Source organism: Sparus aurata, chromosome 21, assembly GCF_900880675.1.
Source record: "Sparus aurata chromosome 21, fSpaAur1.1, whole genome shotgun sequence".
NCBI lineage: Eukaryota > Metazoa > Chordata > Actinopteri > Spariformes > Sparidae > Sparus > Sparus aurata.
In genome coordinates, this window is record NC_044207.1 from 4774144 (window position 1) to 4794017 (window position 19874).

General features: G+C 40.8%; 1 protein-coding gene across 2 annotated transcripts in view; it reads right to left on the reverse strand.

Annotated features, from left to right (window-relative positions):
- Nucleotides 1-5483: 5483 nt before the first annotated feature.
- The window catches only part of LOC115572077 (cadherin-12-like), a 129995-nt gene continuing 115604 nt past the window's right edge, over nt 5484-19874 (reverse strand). For both annotated transcript variants that reach the window (XM_030401875.1, XM_030401874.1), the window contains one exon: nt 5484-6379. In XM_030401875.1, coding sequence (XP_030257735.1) covers nt 5769-6379 — 611 coding nt within the window. In that variant the 3' untranslated portion in view covers nt 5484-5768. The remainder of the gene's footprint in view (nt 6380-19874) is intronic.

The window sequence follows — 19874 nt, forward strand, 5'->3', positions numbered from 1 at the left end:
TATTGCAACTACATTTTAATGTTGTTAATACATTATTCATTTAACCATCATAGTGTCCAACAAATTCATTTTTCTGGATAAAATTTAAAATCAGATTTGTGTAACCTCTGAAACGATCGTCTTAACACTAGAAGCACTAGAATACCATAACTACTGCAACTGTGGTAAGTGATCGTGTTGACTGCTAGAGTCCAAACAAAAAAGTGTGTCATGATATATCTAAAAAAAAAAAAAAAGAATTCGTAGAGAAATTCATTCAACATAACTCAGAACAAGAAAATAACAATTAAACATATTTGATGTGATTGTCAAACATTACATTTTAGCATTTATGACCCATTCATAACTCAGACAATAATTACAAAAGCTGGAAACTAGCTGATCTGAAATAAAAAAACTATTTCATAATACAATTGTTAATTAACTGATTACATCAATAGCATGCCTGGATGTTTCACCTTCACAGTCAAAACAAGTGACCATTTTGTATTGAAAGTACTGACTCCATTTTGGTGTAGTGCTGCAATGCTTGATTGTGCTGCTGACTGGGACCCTGTGCAAACCCCCCGGCTATTTGTCTTTGGCTGCACTCCTTGAAGAGGATGTGGGTATTGATCCCAGCCAGGTTGAGGATGTTATAGAATACAGTTATTGGCCATCTACGTCTAGCGCCTTTCCCAGAGTATGGCCTTGCAATCTGATCCAAGGCATCCACATCGTACTTGGTGTTGTTAAAGTACGGCAATAACTCTTTTCCTTCAGTCCATCGGTGATGCTCAAACTTGCGTCTGCACTGTGCTCAGAATGCTCACATTTCTTCCTTGGCTTCCCCTGCTTTGTGGAGAGCATCGCATCAGCACATTTGAGCATCTTTGCGCTCTTTTGCAAAGGGCTGCAACTGACGCTTCATTTTCCCCAGGGTGCAAAGCAAGCTGATCTTCTTTGCCTATAAGGTGGTGGCCATTTGAAGTAATTAGCCCCATTCACACTGCTCTTTCAAGGCATGTACCTTGCACCGATATTCTGCCTCGCCATCTGTGTGAAAGTTTCAGAGGCAGAAAGGGGGCACAGTTTCATTCCACCTCTGATCCATCACTAGAGGTAGTGACAGAGCCGCAACAGAGGCCAGCCGACCTCTGTGTGACTTGAAATGCCGGCAGGGCGAGACAGGGGTGTGCCGGCTGATGGTGCTTACAGTCTGACTGCTGAACAGATCCATCACTCATCAATTAAAAGAGAGATGTCCAACACTTTTAACCCACAAAGCAACGCTGCAGGACCAACCATCAGCAATTTGGTAGCAGGTTGGGTCTTCAGTATCTTATATGAGGAAATTAAAACACAGTGTCTACCCCCGGCAGCAGAGCCAATCAGCTCCCGCGGGCCGCAGTTGAATGGCGGTGATTATATGAAAGCAAAAACTTTAACTCACCACGTCCTTATGTGAGGTCATTAAGAGTAAAAAAGTGATCTTTGTCCCATTCCAGGATGCATGGTGGGTCAGGATCTCAATCACAACACATAACGGCCGCAACAGTGAATGACACAACATACTGGATCGTCTTTATGGCTGCAGCTAGACAAAAATTGATGCTGAACTTATCAGGCTCTTTCCCCATGAATAGAATACCCATTGCTCCACAGATGTATAACAGGGCTTTGAAGCCTTTCAGTTCAGCCACTGTCAGGTCCTATGAGCTGTCACAATGTCGCCAAGGTGCCACAGTCCCTAATGTGCATCAGCATGTCATCATCAAACACACACAAGAAGGCGGTGAGAGCATATTTAATGTTGCGCTTTGCATGCGCTGTGGGGCCAGCAGCTTCAGTGAGGACATTTTGGCTCCGTCTTCTTCTTGGACATTCACATGTCTGAAGGCCTGTTTGCATCCTTTCCCTTTTCCAAAGCTGCCTCCTGCTGACATGACTCCAAGGATGGTTTGAGCACTCCAGTTGGCTCAATAGCAGGTACAGATTCAGGGAGGTCAAGAGCTCACAATATAGAATGAATAGAGTATATATAGAAATAATAACATTTGAAGTCAAGGAGACTGGAGGTGGTTGTAAGACCAACTAATTAGCCTAGCGTGAGCTGCAAATTTTCACCATACAAATATTAGTATTCTCCTCTCTCACAAAGTTTTACCTCCCGTGTTTTGTTGTTTATGTATTTAATTTGTTTCAGTTATAGTGACGTGTATTATTATTGCTTGCTCAGAGGTCACTACAGGTGTCTAAACTAATATCCCCTTATAAACACACACCCACACACACACATACACTCACAAAGTCACATACTATGTATGTGCTATCGCTACTTTGTAGTCATCCTAGTTTCTTCTATGTTCTGTATGTTGAGTTCACTTTGTACATTTTTTACATTATTTCAGTGGAGCCTCCAAATAAGCCCAAAGAGTTTCCTGCCTCTCCCTGAACTGTATAGCATTTTCATTATTGTATATTTATCTTTATTGTGCAAAAAATGAACTTCCTAAAAGTCCTATGTGTCACAATTTCAGAGCTATAACACAACATTTCAGGTAGTTGTGGCTGCTCAAAGGGAATCAGCACCTCTCATCTCTGCTCTGTTGTGCTTCCTCAAACAAGCATGCACAGGGCAGCAGAGCTGAGCTCACCTGCATCAGCCGTGAATGGATCTGGATGATCCGCCTGCGCTCACAGTGGTTATTTTCTCTCTCTCTTCAACATTGTCTTCAGAGTCGCTCTCTGATTAGGATGAGGATGAAATGTCCTCATGCACCCATGAAGAGTCTCTGTCATCAGTATCCTTCTGATAGATCCCCTCCATCTGAACTGTCGCTGTTAAAGTTTTGCAGCATGTTCCAGGCAGCAGCAACATGCATAATTCTCCTCATTTGCTCCAACATTATTGATTACAATGCAATTTCTTCATGTATAAGGAATATTTAGTCTACTTATTGTGAGAAAAAGATTTGGAAAAATGTCTTCTTCAAATGGAATTAGAGGTCGCTCACTTTGTTTTCTTTGACAGAGACAATGATAGTGGCCAAGCAACCAAAATGTATCTGCCAGTGCAAAAAGTATCTGAAACCATGGTAAGAATTGTGGCGTCACCAGTATGTGGCCCAAAACTTAAAAATTATCACATTCTCGTTTATTTTGTATAAATTACATAAAAAGGCTTTTAGGGAAAGTCAGGTACCAGCAGAATTGCAATTTTCTTTTAATTCAACAAAGTTGCAACACATATAAATTTTAAAATGGTCAGAATGACTTTCATGGCCATTCTAGTATTAACCTAAACTGTATAATATATATATATTTTAAAGTATTTTTTAGCCTCTTTGTGGCTTTATTGATAGGTCAGCTGAAGATATGACAGGAAACAGGGGGAGTGACACACAGCAAAGGGACCCGGGCCAGGAGTCGAACCCATGTCCGCTGCGGAGCCTCAGCACATGGGACGTGCACTCTACCAACTGAGCTAAATGGCGCCTCCTGAACTGTATAATAAATAGTGGATGAAGCCAATGTGTCACCCATTGTGGACGACGGTTGTGAAACCTCAAGCTATATTGAAGAAGACTTGAAACTAGTGATTGAAACCATAAACTCATTAGGAAACTGTTTACTTAATAATTAAGGAAGGTAATTTTCTCATAAGCTTTTACATATAATTTGACTTCTTGAAACCAGTGGAGTCTCTCCATGCTAGCCATTGGAAAGAATGCAACTTCAAGGCACTTCCACATTGGCTTTACTTTTCAGAATAAGAAGCTCTGTCAGAAGTTGTGGACATCGCAAATAAAACAAGCCTCAAGAGGCCAACATGCTCTGTAAATCTGAGGGGAACTGCAGAGTTGATGATGCATATCTGTGTCTTCAAGTGACACCTGTGATATCGCAAAAATGGTAATTTATTGTTGGTTGTTGAACAGTCCAGCATTATAAATAACTTAATACGCATATGTTGTGCAAGTAAAGTAACTTTTGGGCCCATTCTATTAACATAAAGTCACTTATCGTGACAGTGGACAGTGATAATGGTAAAAACAGGAAAATCACAATTTCCTAATACACACAGGTTTGAGTCTGAGGCTCATGGAATCCTATATTTGACTCAGCATCATGACCAGTGCACAAAAACAGGAGCAATCAGTGTGCAGCCCACTCATCGGTGTCAACATGTGACCTGTGGCTGAGAATTCAACACTTGTGTCCTCCCCCAAACTGAAGTAATTTCCCAGACTAATGACTCAGAGCTTACCAAATGAAAGCTCTAACTGAGAGGCCCATCTGTTTTTATTTGTATTCTGTTATTCTGTTTTGTCTGTTGTCTGCCTAATCCAAATATTTGCTCAACATCCAAGGCTGGTGCCAAGCAGATAAAGTATAACAAACTATGATTCACAGGGAAAAGCTGATATCACAAGACATAAAAGAAAATACAGATACATTAATCTTTGAATGTCTAAAACAGTTACAATGGTTAACATTGTATCTTCATATAGCAGCATGCTAGCTGATTGGCTCTAAATATAGATGAGCTGATGCATATGTATAAGTATCATCAGACTGTGGTGCCAGCTGAAAAGTTTTGTTTCCTTATAGTTTTGTTGTGTGTATTATGGCTATAGTAAACCTGTCCGCTGTACCGCACACAGAGCACACTTGACACAGCACGAGAGATTCTTCACACGCTCTGCCTTCTGCATTCACCTCACCTGCTTTATGTTCACAACCTGCTCATATGGTGAAATTATTGAAGCAAAGGAAAATTGAGTCAGTGACAGAATAGAAACACAATTGTTGTAGTTCACATCGTCATTGTGAGTCCTAATCATAATGCAGGCCAAGTTCACCGTACAAAAAACTTGAATATATACATGTGCTCAAATATCCAACTTCTTCAAATGGTATCCCAGACATTACAACTGAAAAGTGACAGGAAACAGGATGAATGAGAGTGACAGCAATGGGCCAACAGGTGGGCTTGAACCCTAGGGTGCTGCAATGGGGACACAGCCTCTGCACATGGGGAGCACACTTCGACAACTGAGCCCCCAGTGCCTTTCCTAGCATGGCTAATGCCCTGATTCCATTGGGCATGATGTCGTGTGCATTGTGTGGTTTTGTTACATCCTACCACAGCGCCAAACCTCAGCAGAAGCATTTCATATTGTTGTCTCGCTGATACTGTATTAATTTTGTCATTTTGCCTTCAGTTTTGTGACTCTGCCATGGGTGAGTACAACTGAAGTGAACCCCATCTGCACAGGGTGTTGTATTTTGAAAATTGAACAGATGTTCTATGCTGTTTCTGGGTCTGACTTCCTGGCTTGGTCTGATCTGTGAAACTAAAATTGACTTGGTGCATATTGTCTGGGAAACCACATCTGGGGCACTTCTGCCTGGTCGAAGGTCTAGAATAGTTGCAAGTGGTTGAATCACTTAGGAAATGTTTTGATGAGACTTAAGAATCTGATGTTGAAATCAAAATATTGGTTGAAGATATTTTTTATTAAGTTTCATGAATTAAAATACATGTAAACATACATATAGTACCTCAGGCACTTTGAGGAGCTATCAAGTTAACCTTTTCTCGCAACTGTAACTAAATTCTCAGCTCTCTAGGAAACCAGTCGACGACTATACTTACAAGGACAGTTTTCTAAAAAGTCCTCACATCATTCTAGCCAGTGCCTGCCATAGTAAAAAAACATTACTAGAAAAGAATGCTTATTCCCACATGGCTGCCCAAATTCTCTCTGCTGTGCAATTTCCTCTCAGCTCTCCTCAGTCAGAGTGGGCGGCGGTTTTTCTAGGATACTAGCCAGTGTTTTGAACGGTTGTCCCCAGTCACCAAGTGAGCTAAAGTCTCCTGTATCGTCAATTACCCACGTCTCCTCGATGGAGCTGAGCGAGCCAGCCACTGAGCCCTCACCCTCATAGGCGTAGGTCGCCAGAGAATCATAGGGCGGGGCGGCATAACCCTGCTGACTGTCCTCCAATCGCTGTTGGATGAACTCCTTGATCAGTTCAGTATCACCCTCCGTCACTCGGCCACGGTAAGACAGTGGGGCCTTGTTCATGCCAGCAATGACACTGGCTGTTTGACAGTGGATGTCAGGTGTCCTGATGTCGTCAGAGCGACTTCTGAGGTGCAGCAGAACCCCGTCTCCGTAGCCATTTTTTTCCTTTATGGAGGTGTTGCTGTGAGTGCTGGTGCGTTTTGAGTGTGTGTTGCGCAGAGTGCCCATGTCAAAGGCACGAGTGTCTGCCTCGCCGCCTCCCTCATCGTCATAGTGAATGACATTATCCCGGATGTCCTCTTTTGATGTCATCAGAGTCTCTTTCTCTTTGTTGTGCCTCTGGCTCATGTATAATCCTGCCATAACTGCAAGACACAAAGAGAAGCAAGTGACAGTTTATTTGAAGTTATGTTGAAGAAAAATTTGGACAGTCTACTTCCAATTTTTTTTCCTCTTGTCAATGAGTCAGCTCCTACTGAATGTCTGTTAAAACCTGTATGTATAAGTGTTTTTGATTATAGCGTCTTTGAATGAATAATGAATGAATGAATAATGGTTATTCGGACATGTTAAAAGACAACATAAGACAATAAAATAAAGCAAACAAGCTTTGAAAACATCAGGCATAGAGCAAAATCACTAAAGCCCACCAGAGAAAAGCAAACAAACAAACAAGCAAATATTTCATGTCTGAAAAGGAGCAGGAAGGAAGGGTGAACTTATCAAGTCCTACCCCTTTTATATCTTTATTTCATGTTGAACTTTATGATAAATCATTCTTTTTTTCTGTTTCAATTATCAGGCACAAATCAAGCATGAAATTAAGGATTCAGATCATAGAGATAATGAATAAGACATACTTAAATAAAGGAACAACCTACGCATCTTATTCCATCATATATTCGTTCAGTATGTTGTCTTTGAACATTTGTTTGAACTTGTTTAATGATGTATATGTTTTCAGTTCCTTGTTACAATTATTCCATAAGGTGACTCCTTTGACTCTAATACAGTGATATTTTTGTTCTCACTAGTTGTTTCTTGAATATATTGGTTCCCCTCATGCTGTACCGATTTTCTCTCAATTGAAACAACTCTTGGATACTGCTGGGTGATCATTTATTATTATTATTTTTGGCTTTATACATAATTTGAGCTGTTTTGTCGACCAAATCGTTTCATTTTAGAGCTTCTAACTTGATAAACAATGGATTCGTTATTTCTCTGTAAGTGGTTTTATTTACAATTCTTATAGCTCTTTTTTGAAGGATAAAGATTGGTTTAGTATTTGTAAACTTTACATATGCTGTTTATATATAATACAAACAACATTGGTCCCAGTACTGAGCCCTGGGGCACCCCACAACTGACCTTCTGAAATTATTAATATCATTTCTACACTCAAAGTGGAAACTGTTGCAGTCGATGTGTCTATCAACCAAATAATCTCCTGAGGTCACCAAAATTATACATTTTCTAATCTGACACAGAGTTGCCCTAAAATTTTATCTGCCTATTTCAGTGGTGGCATTGATCTCAACCTCGTCCACCTATTTATCAACTTTTTCCTGTAGTTCTACAATACTTTAGTTACTCCATCCTCATAAAAGAAAAGTGAACTGAATGAGTTCATAGTTACCCTGTAGTTAGCCATCTATTCTGGAAGTAAAGTGTTTCCTTTCTGCTGAGTGAAAACATCTACTATCTCATGGAAGAGTAAGCAGTGACAGTGGATTTGCTTAATTTTTGTAATCTCGGCGACAAGGGAACAACAGTGACTTCAATAACATTTCCTCCCCAAACATATACTTTATTTACACTGTGTGACACAACTCTGTGGAGGACTGAAACTGCCAAAATCCTGAATAAATAAATAGGTTTTGGTACATTTAATTGCGTATTCAGTGCTTCTTTGCAAATTTTATATTCATTTGTTGTTTGTTGTCATCAGTTGGTATTTGTCTACTTTTGACCACTCCCCTTTTCACATCATGGTCAGTCTGGTGTTGCCTATTATATTCCATTACAGAGATGTCATGCCCATCCAAAGTGGCAGTGCACCAGATTTTTGAGCTACACTGCCCGGCCTAAAAAAAAGTTGCACACTAATATTTCATTGGACCACCTTTTGCTCTGATTATGGCTCACATTCGCTGTGGCGATGTGCAATGTTACAACATTTATTTTCATCCAGAGTTGCATTCATTTTCCCACCAAGCTCAATGGGGTTGAGGTCTGGACTCTGTGGTGGACAATCCATGTGTGAAAATGATGTTTCATGCTCCCTGACACAATTTGAGCTGTTCTTCTTGGCATTGTCATCTTAGAATGTGACTGTAACATCAGGGAAGAAAAAAACAATTGATGGAAAAACCTGGTCATCCAGCTATATATTCAGCTCATTTTATGGGCACATAACATTGGTGAACCTCGACCTGACCAATTGAAGCAACCCCGGACCATAACATTGCCCCCACAGGCTTGTAGAGCTGAAAAAGTCAAGGAAGTCCTTCTTCTCAGACATTATCAACAAAAACAACAATAATGTTCATGCCCTGTTTACTACTGTCGACAGGCTAACAAACCCTCCTGTGCCAGTAGCCTCTGAACATCTATCTACCAAGGCATGTAATGAATTTGCATCCTTCTTCACTGCCAAAATACAGAAAATGTAACAAGTGGTCAGTGCCACTGTACTAGGTACAGGATGTGTGTTGTTGTTGTGTCTATCTAAAAACAACTTTAGTACCATGACACAATTTCATCCAGTTAATGCCAAAAACGGCATGTGTGAGATAAAATGAAATGTGAGACATAATCGCACTCCTGCTGCCTTGATATTTTACTAGCAGGGTTCTTCAAAAACATTTCAGACTGCATGACTTCAGATCTGCTGCAGATTGTCAACATGTCTCTTCTCTCGGGTGTCTTCCCCTAAGCCATGAAGACTGCAGTCTTAAACCACTCCAGAAGAAGAATAATCTAGACACATGATTAATGAATAATTATAGGCCCATATCAGGCCTCAAAATTTTAAATAAAATCAAAAAGCTGTTTTCAACAGCTGAACAATTTCTTAATAATAAATGGCTGTTTTGATGTCTTCCAATCAGTAATTCGACCACATCACAGCACTGAGACGGCTCTTGTCAAGGTCCTCAATAACATTCATTTAAACACAAACAATGGAAAAATTCCAGTCTTAGCATTACTGGATCTTGGTGCTGTGTTTGACATAGTCGACCATAATATACTACTGGACCATCTGGAAAACTGGGTTGGACTCTAATCCCATACAAACACTGAATAGATGCATTGAACAAATCAATGATTGGATGTGTCACAGTTTTCTTGAATTTAACAAAGATAAGACTAAAACAATTATTTATGGAGCCAAGGAAGAATGACTAACAGTGTCTGCTCGGGTTCAATCTGTATTATTGAAAACTAGAAACCAAGCCAGAAACCTCAGTGTAATTATGGATTCTGTCCTGAAATTTCTTTAGGCACACTAAGAAAATTACAAAGTCAGCCTACTATCATCCTTAGAATATATCCAGGATAAAGGGAAAAACGTGTCCATGCATTTATCTTCAGCAGACTAGACTACTGTAAGGGTGTCTTTACAGGACTCTAAAAAAATCCATCAGACAGCTGCAGCTTGTCCTAACAAGAACCAAAAAACATCACTCCAGTTCTTAGATCTTTACACTGGCTTCCTGTCTGTCAAAGAATAGATTTTAAAATCCTGCTGTTGGTTTATAAAGCCCTAAATGGTTTCGGGCCAAAACTACATTTCTGATCTGCTGCCACGTTATGAACCATCCAGACCTCTGAGATCATCAGGTACCGGTCTGCTTTCAGTCCCTAGAATCAGAACTAAACATGGAGCAGCAGCATTCAGTTAGTATGCGCTACATATCTAGAAGAAACTCCCTGAAAACTGCAGGTCTGCTCCAACTCTCACCTGTTTTAAATCAGGACTGAAGACCTTTCTGTTTACCAAGGATTTTACTGCACTGTGAATTTTGTCTCTTTTAAACTTTTTAATTTTTAGCCTACTTCCCTATTTCCTAAATTGTTCTGTTTTGTTGCTTGATGTCTTGTCACTTGTTTTTAAATGTATTTTAAATGCAATTTCTAATTTCTTGTAATGTTATTTGTATGCCCCTGTAAAGCACTTTGAGTTGCCTTGTGTCTGAATTGTACTATACACATAAACCTGCCTTGCCTTGCATGGTAGGCACTAGGCATGATGGGTACATCACTTCATCTGCCTCTCTTCTTACCCTGATGCGTCTATCACTCTGGAACAGGGTAAATTTGACGAAAACAAGACCTTTTTTTCAGATTCGCCTCACTCATAAGTGATTTCTTTAAGGCTCCACAGCTGTTTAGTCCCAATCCCTTGAGTTCTCTTCACACTGTGTGTGTGGAAATGCTTTTACTTTCACTATTAATGTGACGGCTCATGCCTGTGGGATGGCCAATTTACTGCCAATTTAGTGCTCCCACATAATAAAAGCCCAGCCCTGCTCTGGGCTCTCACTCTCTCTCACTTAGTCCAGACCCAGCCAGCATCATCCACTCTTTGCTTTGTTTGGTTTTGGTTGTGTTTTCCCACTACAACACCACGCACCTCATCATTCCTCCTGTTATTTCCTTTATTAAAACAAATACTTTAAATTCTCAGTCAACTATTTTGTCTATCCTGTATTTGTCATGGCCTAAGAGCCGGATAATGACATTTTACATATCTGCATGTGTTACTGTTGATTTTTTTATGATTTGATTCCACCAAATGTTTAAGTGATCTCCAATTTTGATAATTCAAGACTTTTTTGCGACTGACCCTGTCCTCTTCTTCGCTCTCGTATTCTGCGCCCCACCCCCCCACCCGGTTTCTCTCTCCTTACTTCTTATTTTCTTTACTCTCCTTCAAAGGACCATGAGGGGGTCCGTCGCTGCCCGTGTGCGGCGGTGGATTCTCTACAGAGCTTCCCCACAACGCACTCGAAGAACTCGAAGAACAAACGTTTTGTTCCTATTAAATTGTTTAAATGCATCTTGTTGACGGTGTGGTCCTTGCTAGTGAATCAGCTATCTATGGACGAGGAGACAGCAACTACCAGCAGCAGATGAAATTAGAAAAGGATGGACATGCTAATGTTGCCTGCTCTAAATGTGTACCACCAGGGTTTTATCTTGCGGGACAACCCTGTCCCATCACATGAGTAACAATATAGGCAGATGTTACACATTGGTCAGTGGGTCCTGAGTGTAGCCATTTTATACAAGGATATCTTCACAACCACCTTGGACAGAGTTAATGATTGCAATGACCAATAAATCTTTCAACAAACATGTGCCAGTTGAGTTCATATATTAAGGATCACAAGTGCAAAAGGTAAAAAAAGATTACTTGTCAACACTCGTCAGCATCCAGCTGTTCTTTCAGTTGTTATATGTCAGCTGACAAATGGAATATCCTGATGGTGGGGTCTAACAGGGTGACACTTTTCTACCAAGTCAGATCCAGGGTCATTTGCTATGCTGTGAGCTGGAGTCCGCATGTGAGTGATACAAACTGCTAAAACTGAGCGCAAGTAGCTTTGAAAATAGTGAGAGAATGAAGCACCGCTGCTCCCTCAAATCATGTGATTTCTCTTTAGGCACAAAACATTTTCACACAGAGACTAGCAAAGGCTCGCCTTTTTTGCCTGGCTTTGTTTGTTCGCACTGAACCAAGCAGCACCGATGTGAAGCCGCACCAATGTGTCAGTTCATACAGCATCACAGCGATGCAGAACCAAAAGAGGCATGACAGTACACATCATGACGTTGAGATCCTTGTGGGGTTTTTTTAACGTGTTTCCAGCTGTTACATGTCACCGGGTTGTAACCTGGAGTGCCACATTTATATGGCTGAAAGTTATCAATAAAACCTTTAAAATCGGAAAAAAATGAAGTTGGAATCCTGAGGGACGTGTCATAATTATAACAAAGTCAACAGATCCAAAGTTACTATAAAAATATCTATTAATGCAGCTTAGAAACCCTCCTTTCCATCATAAATGAAAATAAAACGGATATGTAAAAGGATAGAAAGGAAAATGAAGTCTGAAACAGTATTTTGATTACCTGGTATACAATAATACCTTAAAAACACTAGCACTGTTGTTATTGTGTAGGGGAGCTTGACGATCTGCCGATTAATTTCAGGTAGAATAACCTGCAGCTCAGTTGTCAATAATTTGCTGTTGCTGTAGGTTGTGAGAACCTATGTAGCCACTTGTGAGGGATGGACTGTATAATATGACCATTTATGCTTTGTATTGCACAGCTTTCAGTTCCCCTCACAGAGAAACATCAACCAGTTTCTGTGTTGTGTCGCCGAATTTTGCCACAACAACCAAAGAAAAGGCACAAACACGGATTAGTGAGAACAGAGAGCCGCTTTAGAGGCGGCTGTCTGAGAACAGAGCAACACACAGTGCTGTGGATTAGCTTCCAAACTTCAGATCATTCAACGTCAACAACGAGCCTTTTTCATTAAGCCTCTGCTGCAAGAATTAAAAGTAATTTATACAGAGAAGTGTTTGTGTTATTTAGTCTATCCTCAGTGACATAAGTGGGTATGGAAAAAATAATAGAAACAACCCTTTATATATAAATTAAACAGCACCACAAACTACATCCTCTAAAATGGGCATACAGTTAAGGCAACACCTCTCTAAAGTAATTTCAACAAAAGCTGAACATTATAACCTTTATGAAGTGAGAATTAATTGAAGATGTTGTACCTATTCAGTTAGAATCAGAGCAGACACATAACATTTTCTTACATTCATTCAGGATGTGTAACTGCTGGAGCCGATTGCAGCTGACTGTAGGCGAGCAGCGGGGTACACCCTAGTTCATCACAGGGCTGACAAACACGAGAGTGACCGATTAACCTAACTTGCATGTCTTTTAGATTGTGGGAGGAAACCGGAGTACCCTGAGAGAACCCATGCAGGCACAGGGAGAAAAGGCTAACTCTGCACACTGAACAATGCCACAGTGGGATACTGAACCCAGGAGCTGCTTGCTGTGAGGCAACAGCACTAACTAACCAACTATTCCGGAAAGGTTTTGAAATGATATATTGTAGGACTGATTTCTCGAATTGATGATGTTACAAGCAGCACAATGTCCATCATGGCATCTCCAGACTCTTTCACAGCTGTCACATGTGTTCAGTGCGAACCTGATTTCATCTGTGAAGAGAACGGGGCACCAATGGCGGACCTGCCAAAGCTGGTTTTCTCTCTCAGAAAACGCACATGTTTTGCAATGTTTTGGCCGACCGTCCACACAGATCCTGAAAACGCAGCGCCCGTAAACGCACTTTTTTGAAAACGGGTCTCAGGGTCGAAAAATCCAAAAACGTAGCCCTCCCGTTCTCGTGTGGACAGCGAATCCGCATACTTTCCGAAATGATGACTCCATTGCCCCACCCCTCGACCTCTAGCCTTCGACCTCTGAACCCTGCGACATCTCATAATAACAACAACAACAACAACAACGGCAGACTACATGCTTGTGTTCGTGCCGCAGAAGATATTGAGCCTTTCTTGCAACTGACTCGCCTTGTAGTTGAGTGTGAGTCGCAGCAGCAGTTCGACCTCATTAACGGTCCACAATCCACGATTCTGGTTTCCTTGCACTAGCCATTGTCATCTTCTTCTTGTTGTGTTTGGTTTCTCTGTCTACTGTCTGTTTGCTTACAGCGCGCAAGCTTTACGCGCATGCTCCATCTCTTCTTCTCTATTTTTGGTGAATTTCAAGTGCCACCTATAGGCCTGGAATATGAACTACAGCGTTTTCGGTCGTTTTCAGTGGATCCTTATGGACGCCAATATTCTTGAAATGACGCGGATGAAAAAAAAGATTGTTTTCATACGTGTGGACGAGCCCTTAAATGCCAGTCGAGCTGTAGGGTGCTGGGCAGGTCCCACTGGAGGATGTCGGGCCCTTATGCTGACAGTTTGGTGAGAAACGTGCACACCAGTAGCCTGCCGGAGGTCATTTTGAAGGGCTCTGGCAGTGCTCCTCCTGTTACTCCTCACACAAAGGAGCAGGTAATGATCCTGCGGCTGGGTTGATGCCCTTCTACGGCCCTGTCTTTCTCTCCTCATGTAACCGCTGGTCTCTTAGTATCTTCTTCACGCTCTTTAGACTGTGCTGGGAGACACAGCAAACCTCGTGGCCACCGCACATATGGATGTGCCATCCTGGAGGAGCTGGACTACCTGTGCAACCTGATTGGGCTGCAGGTACCAACTCATGACACCAGTAGTGACAAGGACACTAGAATAACACTACACTAGAGAAGAAACAGTCATGGAGGATTAGGAGAGAGCAACTGTCTGTGGCCAGCACATGCAAACCCATTCCCTTGACGGGGGTTGTCTTTTTGTTTGCCTCTCCATTGCACCTGTTGCTGATTGTATTTGCACCAGAGCAGGTGTACTTGATTCACCGAATCCCTTGTGCTTCCTAAATGGGCAGATTGATATCCCTGAAGTTTAACTGACCTGGTGTTATACTGTGATGATTAAGCCCTTAGTTGTTTTGAGTGGTGTATGTCAGTTGGCTCTCTGTTCTTCCCTTTAATCTGGTTTACTTCTCACGCTTTAAAATGCTAATTCACTCATCTTCCACTTTTGTTGACAGGTATTTATTTGTCCACTGTGTGTCCTGTCCACTGCTATATAATCAATAGGAGCAGGAAAACAAAGGCAGAGCTTTAACCAGACAATCAATGAGTTTAACCTGCTCTCTGGGGCCTCTTCTACACTTCCACTGATGCTGCTGACAGAAATACACACACACACACACACACACACACACACACACTTCACAGACACATCAGTTTTTACCTTTTAAGGCATTTTTACTTCATATGAAGTACCAATTTAACTGCATAAAAAGTCTATTGTGTATTCTCTTTTCTAATGGGTGCTGTCCCCCAACCCTGCAATACACACATTCAAGACCAGCTATGTTAAAATGAAAGTGCATTCCACAGTTAGTGGCTGATGATAGTGTGCAGTACTTAAACACATGTACACGTATAATTGCATTAAAATGCTTCCAAATAAAACTGTTATTTAGTTATCAAAAACCTTTTTTATAATGAAGCAGAAAATTAAGAAATGTTTGGTTGTCATCAGCAGTAATCTATCACAGATCCTAAAAAATAAACTGGAAAAAAGTGTCCAGTATACTCTTGTGTATATGTTATGTAACTTTTCTGAATTGTATACAGAATGGGGCCAAGAACCTTGGTATTCAGTACTTAAATTCAATGGCACACAGAGATCTTTGACATTTGTGGGAATTCTGCTTTACATACGTTTTTAAACTATTGGTGTTTTGTAACAAATATCAATAGAACAACTTTCCTTATATATCAGGAACATTTTTTACCAAGCAACATGAATCACTGCAAGCTGTTTTGAGAACTAAAAATAAATATAAAAAATACCAAAACATTAGATAGCTTACAGTGGTAAACACTGAACATTGCACCTATTGCAAATTGAAAATACATGTTAGTGGCGTGCCATGAACTGACCGATTCGCAGTACCAGCACTTACACATTTTTCCCACGAATCGGCACTTCTCAGAAGCTGCCAATACTATTATCTGTGCTCTCCATATCATGGCATGGACACCCAGTCAACAGAAGGGCCGCAAAGCATACCAGAGCGCTGCCCACCTTCTTTTGGTGCATGGAGAGCAGAAGTTATGCCCCTTCCGGTTTGCCTCATTTGGGGGAAAAATGTACAGTAGTCAACAAGGAGAGACAAATACATTTTTGGTCTTGTTTAAGTTTTGTCGTAAACTACATATATGAATTTGGCATTTAACAAAGTTGCAGTTTTTGTAAAAATGCCATTTAGTGTCGTGTTAAACCACTCAGTGAACTACAACGTCTGGTTGAACACAGGTCACCAACACCAACACCCACTCAGCACAGAGAAGAACTGAGAACGATGAAAATCACAACAAATGTAGCCACATTTCCTGTATGTGTAAGGAGAGTTGGTTAGTTCTGTGAGATGTTAATATACAGGAGAAATTCTCCAGTGTTTAAGTCACAGGTTTTGGTGAGATGTTCTACGAGACAATGTAACTGTTGGCTGCGTAGTCTTTATGATTGCACATTTTCACAGTCTTATATTTCATTAGTATTATGAAAAACTGTGACTTTCTTGACTTGAAATTGACCACTATCATATGTGTAGTTAAAGGAAAAATTCAAACAGGATCAAAAAAATTGTTTGTCTCTCTCTATTTACTACTATACATATTTTTTCCACCTGAAGAGGCGTGACTTCGGCTCTGTATTTGGGCTGTCATTTGGAGCTCCATAGTGTTGTGTTGGGCTCCATGGGTGGCTCATACTCTGCAGCGATTGTTTCAGTATCCATTCTATTTCTTCCATGTCCAAAGAGCACAAACACACTGATGAAAAATGATGTGACTATTAGTATTTGGTTGTCTTTATGCCTAACTGTTACGGCTCTGGTTCTAAACCATCATGGTCTTGGGCAACAGGAGACTCCAGAGGAGGTAAATCCTCTACTTCAAACAACATTCTGTCGGATAAATATTTGTGCTGCTGAGCTAAATCAAAGCTAGACAACCTACAAACCATAGCTAATATGCTAGCTCATATAGAATATTGGTGCGATTGTGTGTATGTATGTGCATATTTTATGTGTTTGTGGTAGCATGTGGTGGTGGTGCTGGCTGCAGCTATGGGTAGTGCCACAAAGGAGTGAACGGGCATTTGTCTTAGCACCCCCTCCAAACTTGCCAATGTTCATAACTTGTTTCAAGTTCTAGAGCCATTTGTGGAATTCCTAGAGAAGAGGCACTGCAGCTAAAACTATTGGGTTTAGTTACCTTTGCTATTCTTTGCCATTCAGACATAATTAAGTCTATTTCAAATTTCTGTCATTTCACATATGTCTGATGTTCGGAGGTACAAGTCAAATATCACCAAAACCGGTTTGAGTTTAGCAAGTAAAACTAGCGAACAATCTAATTACTCTCTTGCTTAAAACTCTATGTGGTATAATCTTAAAATAAGCCAAAGCAATTAGTATTTTCGGTAGATCTTTTTCAAGCTACCCAAGTACATTTTTAATGGTAATTCTTTATGAATATGACAGGATTTCTGCTGTGGACTGACTATTAAAATGACAGTATCTGGTTTCCATCTTAAAATCTTAAAAGATAATCCATCGAAGGAAGACAGGGCTGTGTTTTGGACTGAAGTCAGAGAGCCAATGATCAAAGATCTCATAATCCAAGATGATTTTACCCCATCTGCTGAAAGTCCTCACTAGAAGCCCTTCATGCAGATTTTATGCAATTATGCCATCCTTATATGTAAACTGCACCCCCTCACCTCCCTTCATTAGAAAACCAATTTCCTGATCCGTGGAGTAGATCAGTGCACTGGGAAGGAAACACAACAACATCCCCTAAGGCTATGTGCTATAGAAACTAAACAAGGTCATAGTAGAGACTAGGGGCTGGGTTAATGGAGGCTGCTAGTTTGTACTGTAGTATATTGATGTTTCAGCATGTTCAGCTCTTTGGGAGATTTAATACAAAAAAAACATCTTGTGTGAGCATGAGGGCTTTTTTGCAAACTGGTGCTGCTGGAAGAAAGACTCACAGATTGGTACAATTGAGGATTGTGAAAAGGAACCAGTGCTGTTCCAGAAATAACAACAAAGGAGCTATAGTAGGTCAGTGGGGATTTTAAATGAGAGGACACACGGCTGTCTGTTCACTGAAAGCCATGGGTTATTTATTAGTTTTCTTTGTGTTTCACGCATCACTAAATAGTTTTAAAAGTGCATGAAATATACACAAAATGGACCACATTGAAAAATATACAATCAATGTACATTAAAAGGCAGAATGCTGTCAAATCATGTATTGGATCCTGATTCAGCAGCATCAGCACTACTGTATCCTCGTGCAGGTGGTAGAATAACAGTGTATGAGCATTAGAGGAAGATTGATTTAGGGTTGAGAGATGGGGAGGGGGGGTTGTTGGTTTAGTAAATTACGGAAAGTTCACCAGGCTTTAGTGTAGCAGAAAGCCACTTTCTGACATAATAGAAAAACTCACAGCAGCTTCTGAGCCAAACTGAAGTTAAAAATAGAACTGATCTGACACTGGCAGCAATGAATGAAACAGAGATTGTAATTGAAAGTATAATTATTTTGTTAAATCTGTTTTTAATCATTCATTTTTGTTTATAAAAAAGTCTATAAAATGTCAAAATGTAATGAAAAAGTAACCTAAAAAATGCCCAGAGTAAAGTCTTTAAATGTCTGTTTACTATAACCAACAATAAAAAACTGAACCGACAGAGAAAAGCAGCAGACATGTGCTGGACATGTGCTCATATTTATGGGCATATGTTTCCTAGGCTCTCTGGAAACAAATGTATAGTTGCTGGCTTCACATTGCTTATGCCGTCTGTTACTCTGCTGCTTCAACACTGGCCAGAGCAACACCAATGGGTCAAAACTAAATGGGCTCAACGGTGTCCCCAATATTGGCCAACCTCTACATGGAAGAAGTTGAGAGCAGAGCCTTCACAGAAACTGCTCCTAGCTAGAATGTGGATGACACCTGGGTCAAAATCAGAACAAGGGAAGTGGAAGCCTTTAGAGAACATAAATGTTGTGGACAGTATCATCAAGTTTACCCAGGAAGATGTCAGAGGAGACAGTCTGCCCTTCTTGGGCTGTGCAGTCCACATTGAAGAAGAAAGAAGCCTCAACACTGAGGTGTACAAAAACCCTACAAACACAGAGCAATACCTGTTTGATGCTCATCACCAACTGGAGCACAAGCTGGGGGGTCATCAGAACCCTAAACCATGAGGCAGATGCCATGCCCACAAAGACAGAGGGGAAGGAGATGGAACAGAGGAACATCAGCATAATTGCCAACATTGGGTTGTGAAAAATAGTACTAAATAACTGCAATAAAATACATTTTGCAGAGGAATGCGTCTCCTCTATTCACTTCCATTCACAAAATTCACCCTGTGCGCTCTTTTTTTTCCTTCGTGCACTCTTTGTCTGTGGCTTAAGCCGTGACCTATAGCCTACCTGACGTCACCTACCAACGAACACAGTTGCTCGATGGTCATTTCCCCGGCTAGACAGTAGCTCTCAGCATTGCAAGTTTAAACTTAGCTAACATAATGTTGAATCACTTTTCTATTGTATTGTAGCATATACCACCAAAGGAGATATGAAACGAAAGCAAACTACACTGTTCGAGTGTTTTCGTATGCCTGGCCCTGATGCTGTTGCTGCCGCTTCGGATGACACTGCAGAAACGTTACAGAAAAGGAGCCTGATGCTAACGTTACACCTGCTAGGTGAAAGTCATATACAAGTTAGCAGATATTATTGTAACAGCAGGGGATTGTTGGTGTGCATATTGAATTACATTTACTGCAGTACCATATCTAGTGTAACTGAAGTTAACTATCTGCGAGCGATGATTTCAACATCGGGCCAGTCAGTGTTTAATTGTTTTACCGTGAAATCTAGCTAACTCACTAGCTAACCTTACTAGCTAGCTAGCGAACTAGCTAAGCTACCAAGATAACGTAGCTAGATTAAACACTCATTGTTTGTCTTTGTTCATGGCACATTGCTCTAATGAGCGTCTCTGTTCGCAAGCTAGGTAGATAACGTTAGCTTGCTAGCACCTTTCTTTATTGAGCAACCAAGGCACAGCAGCAGTATCAATCAGCAGAGAC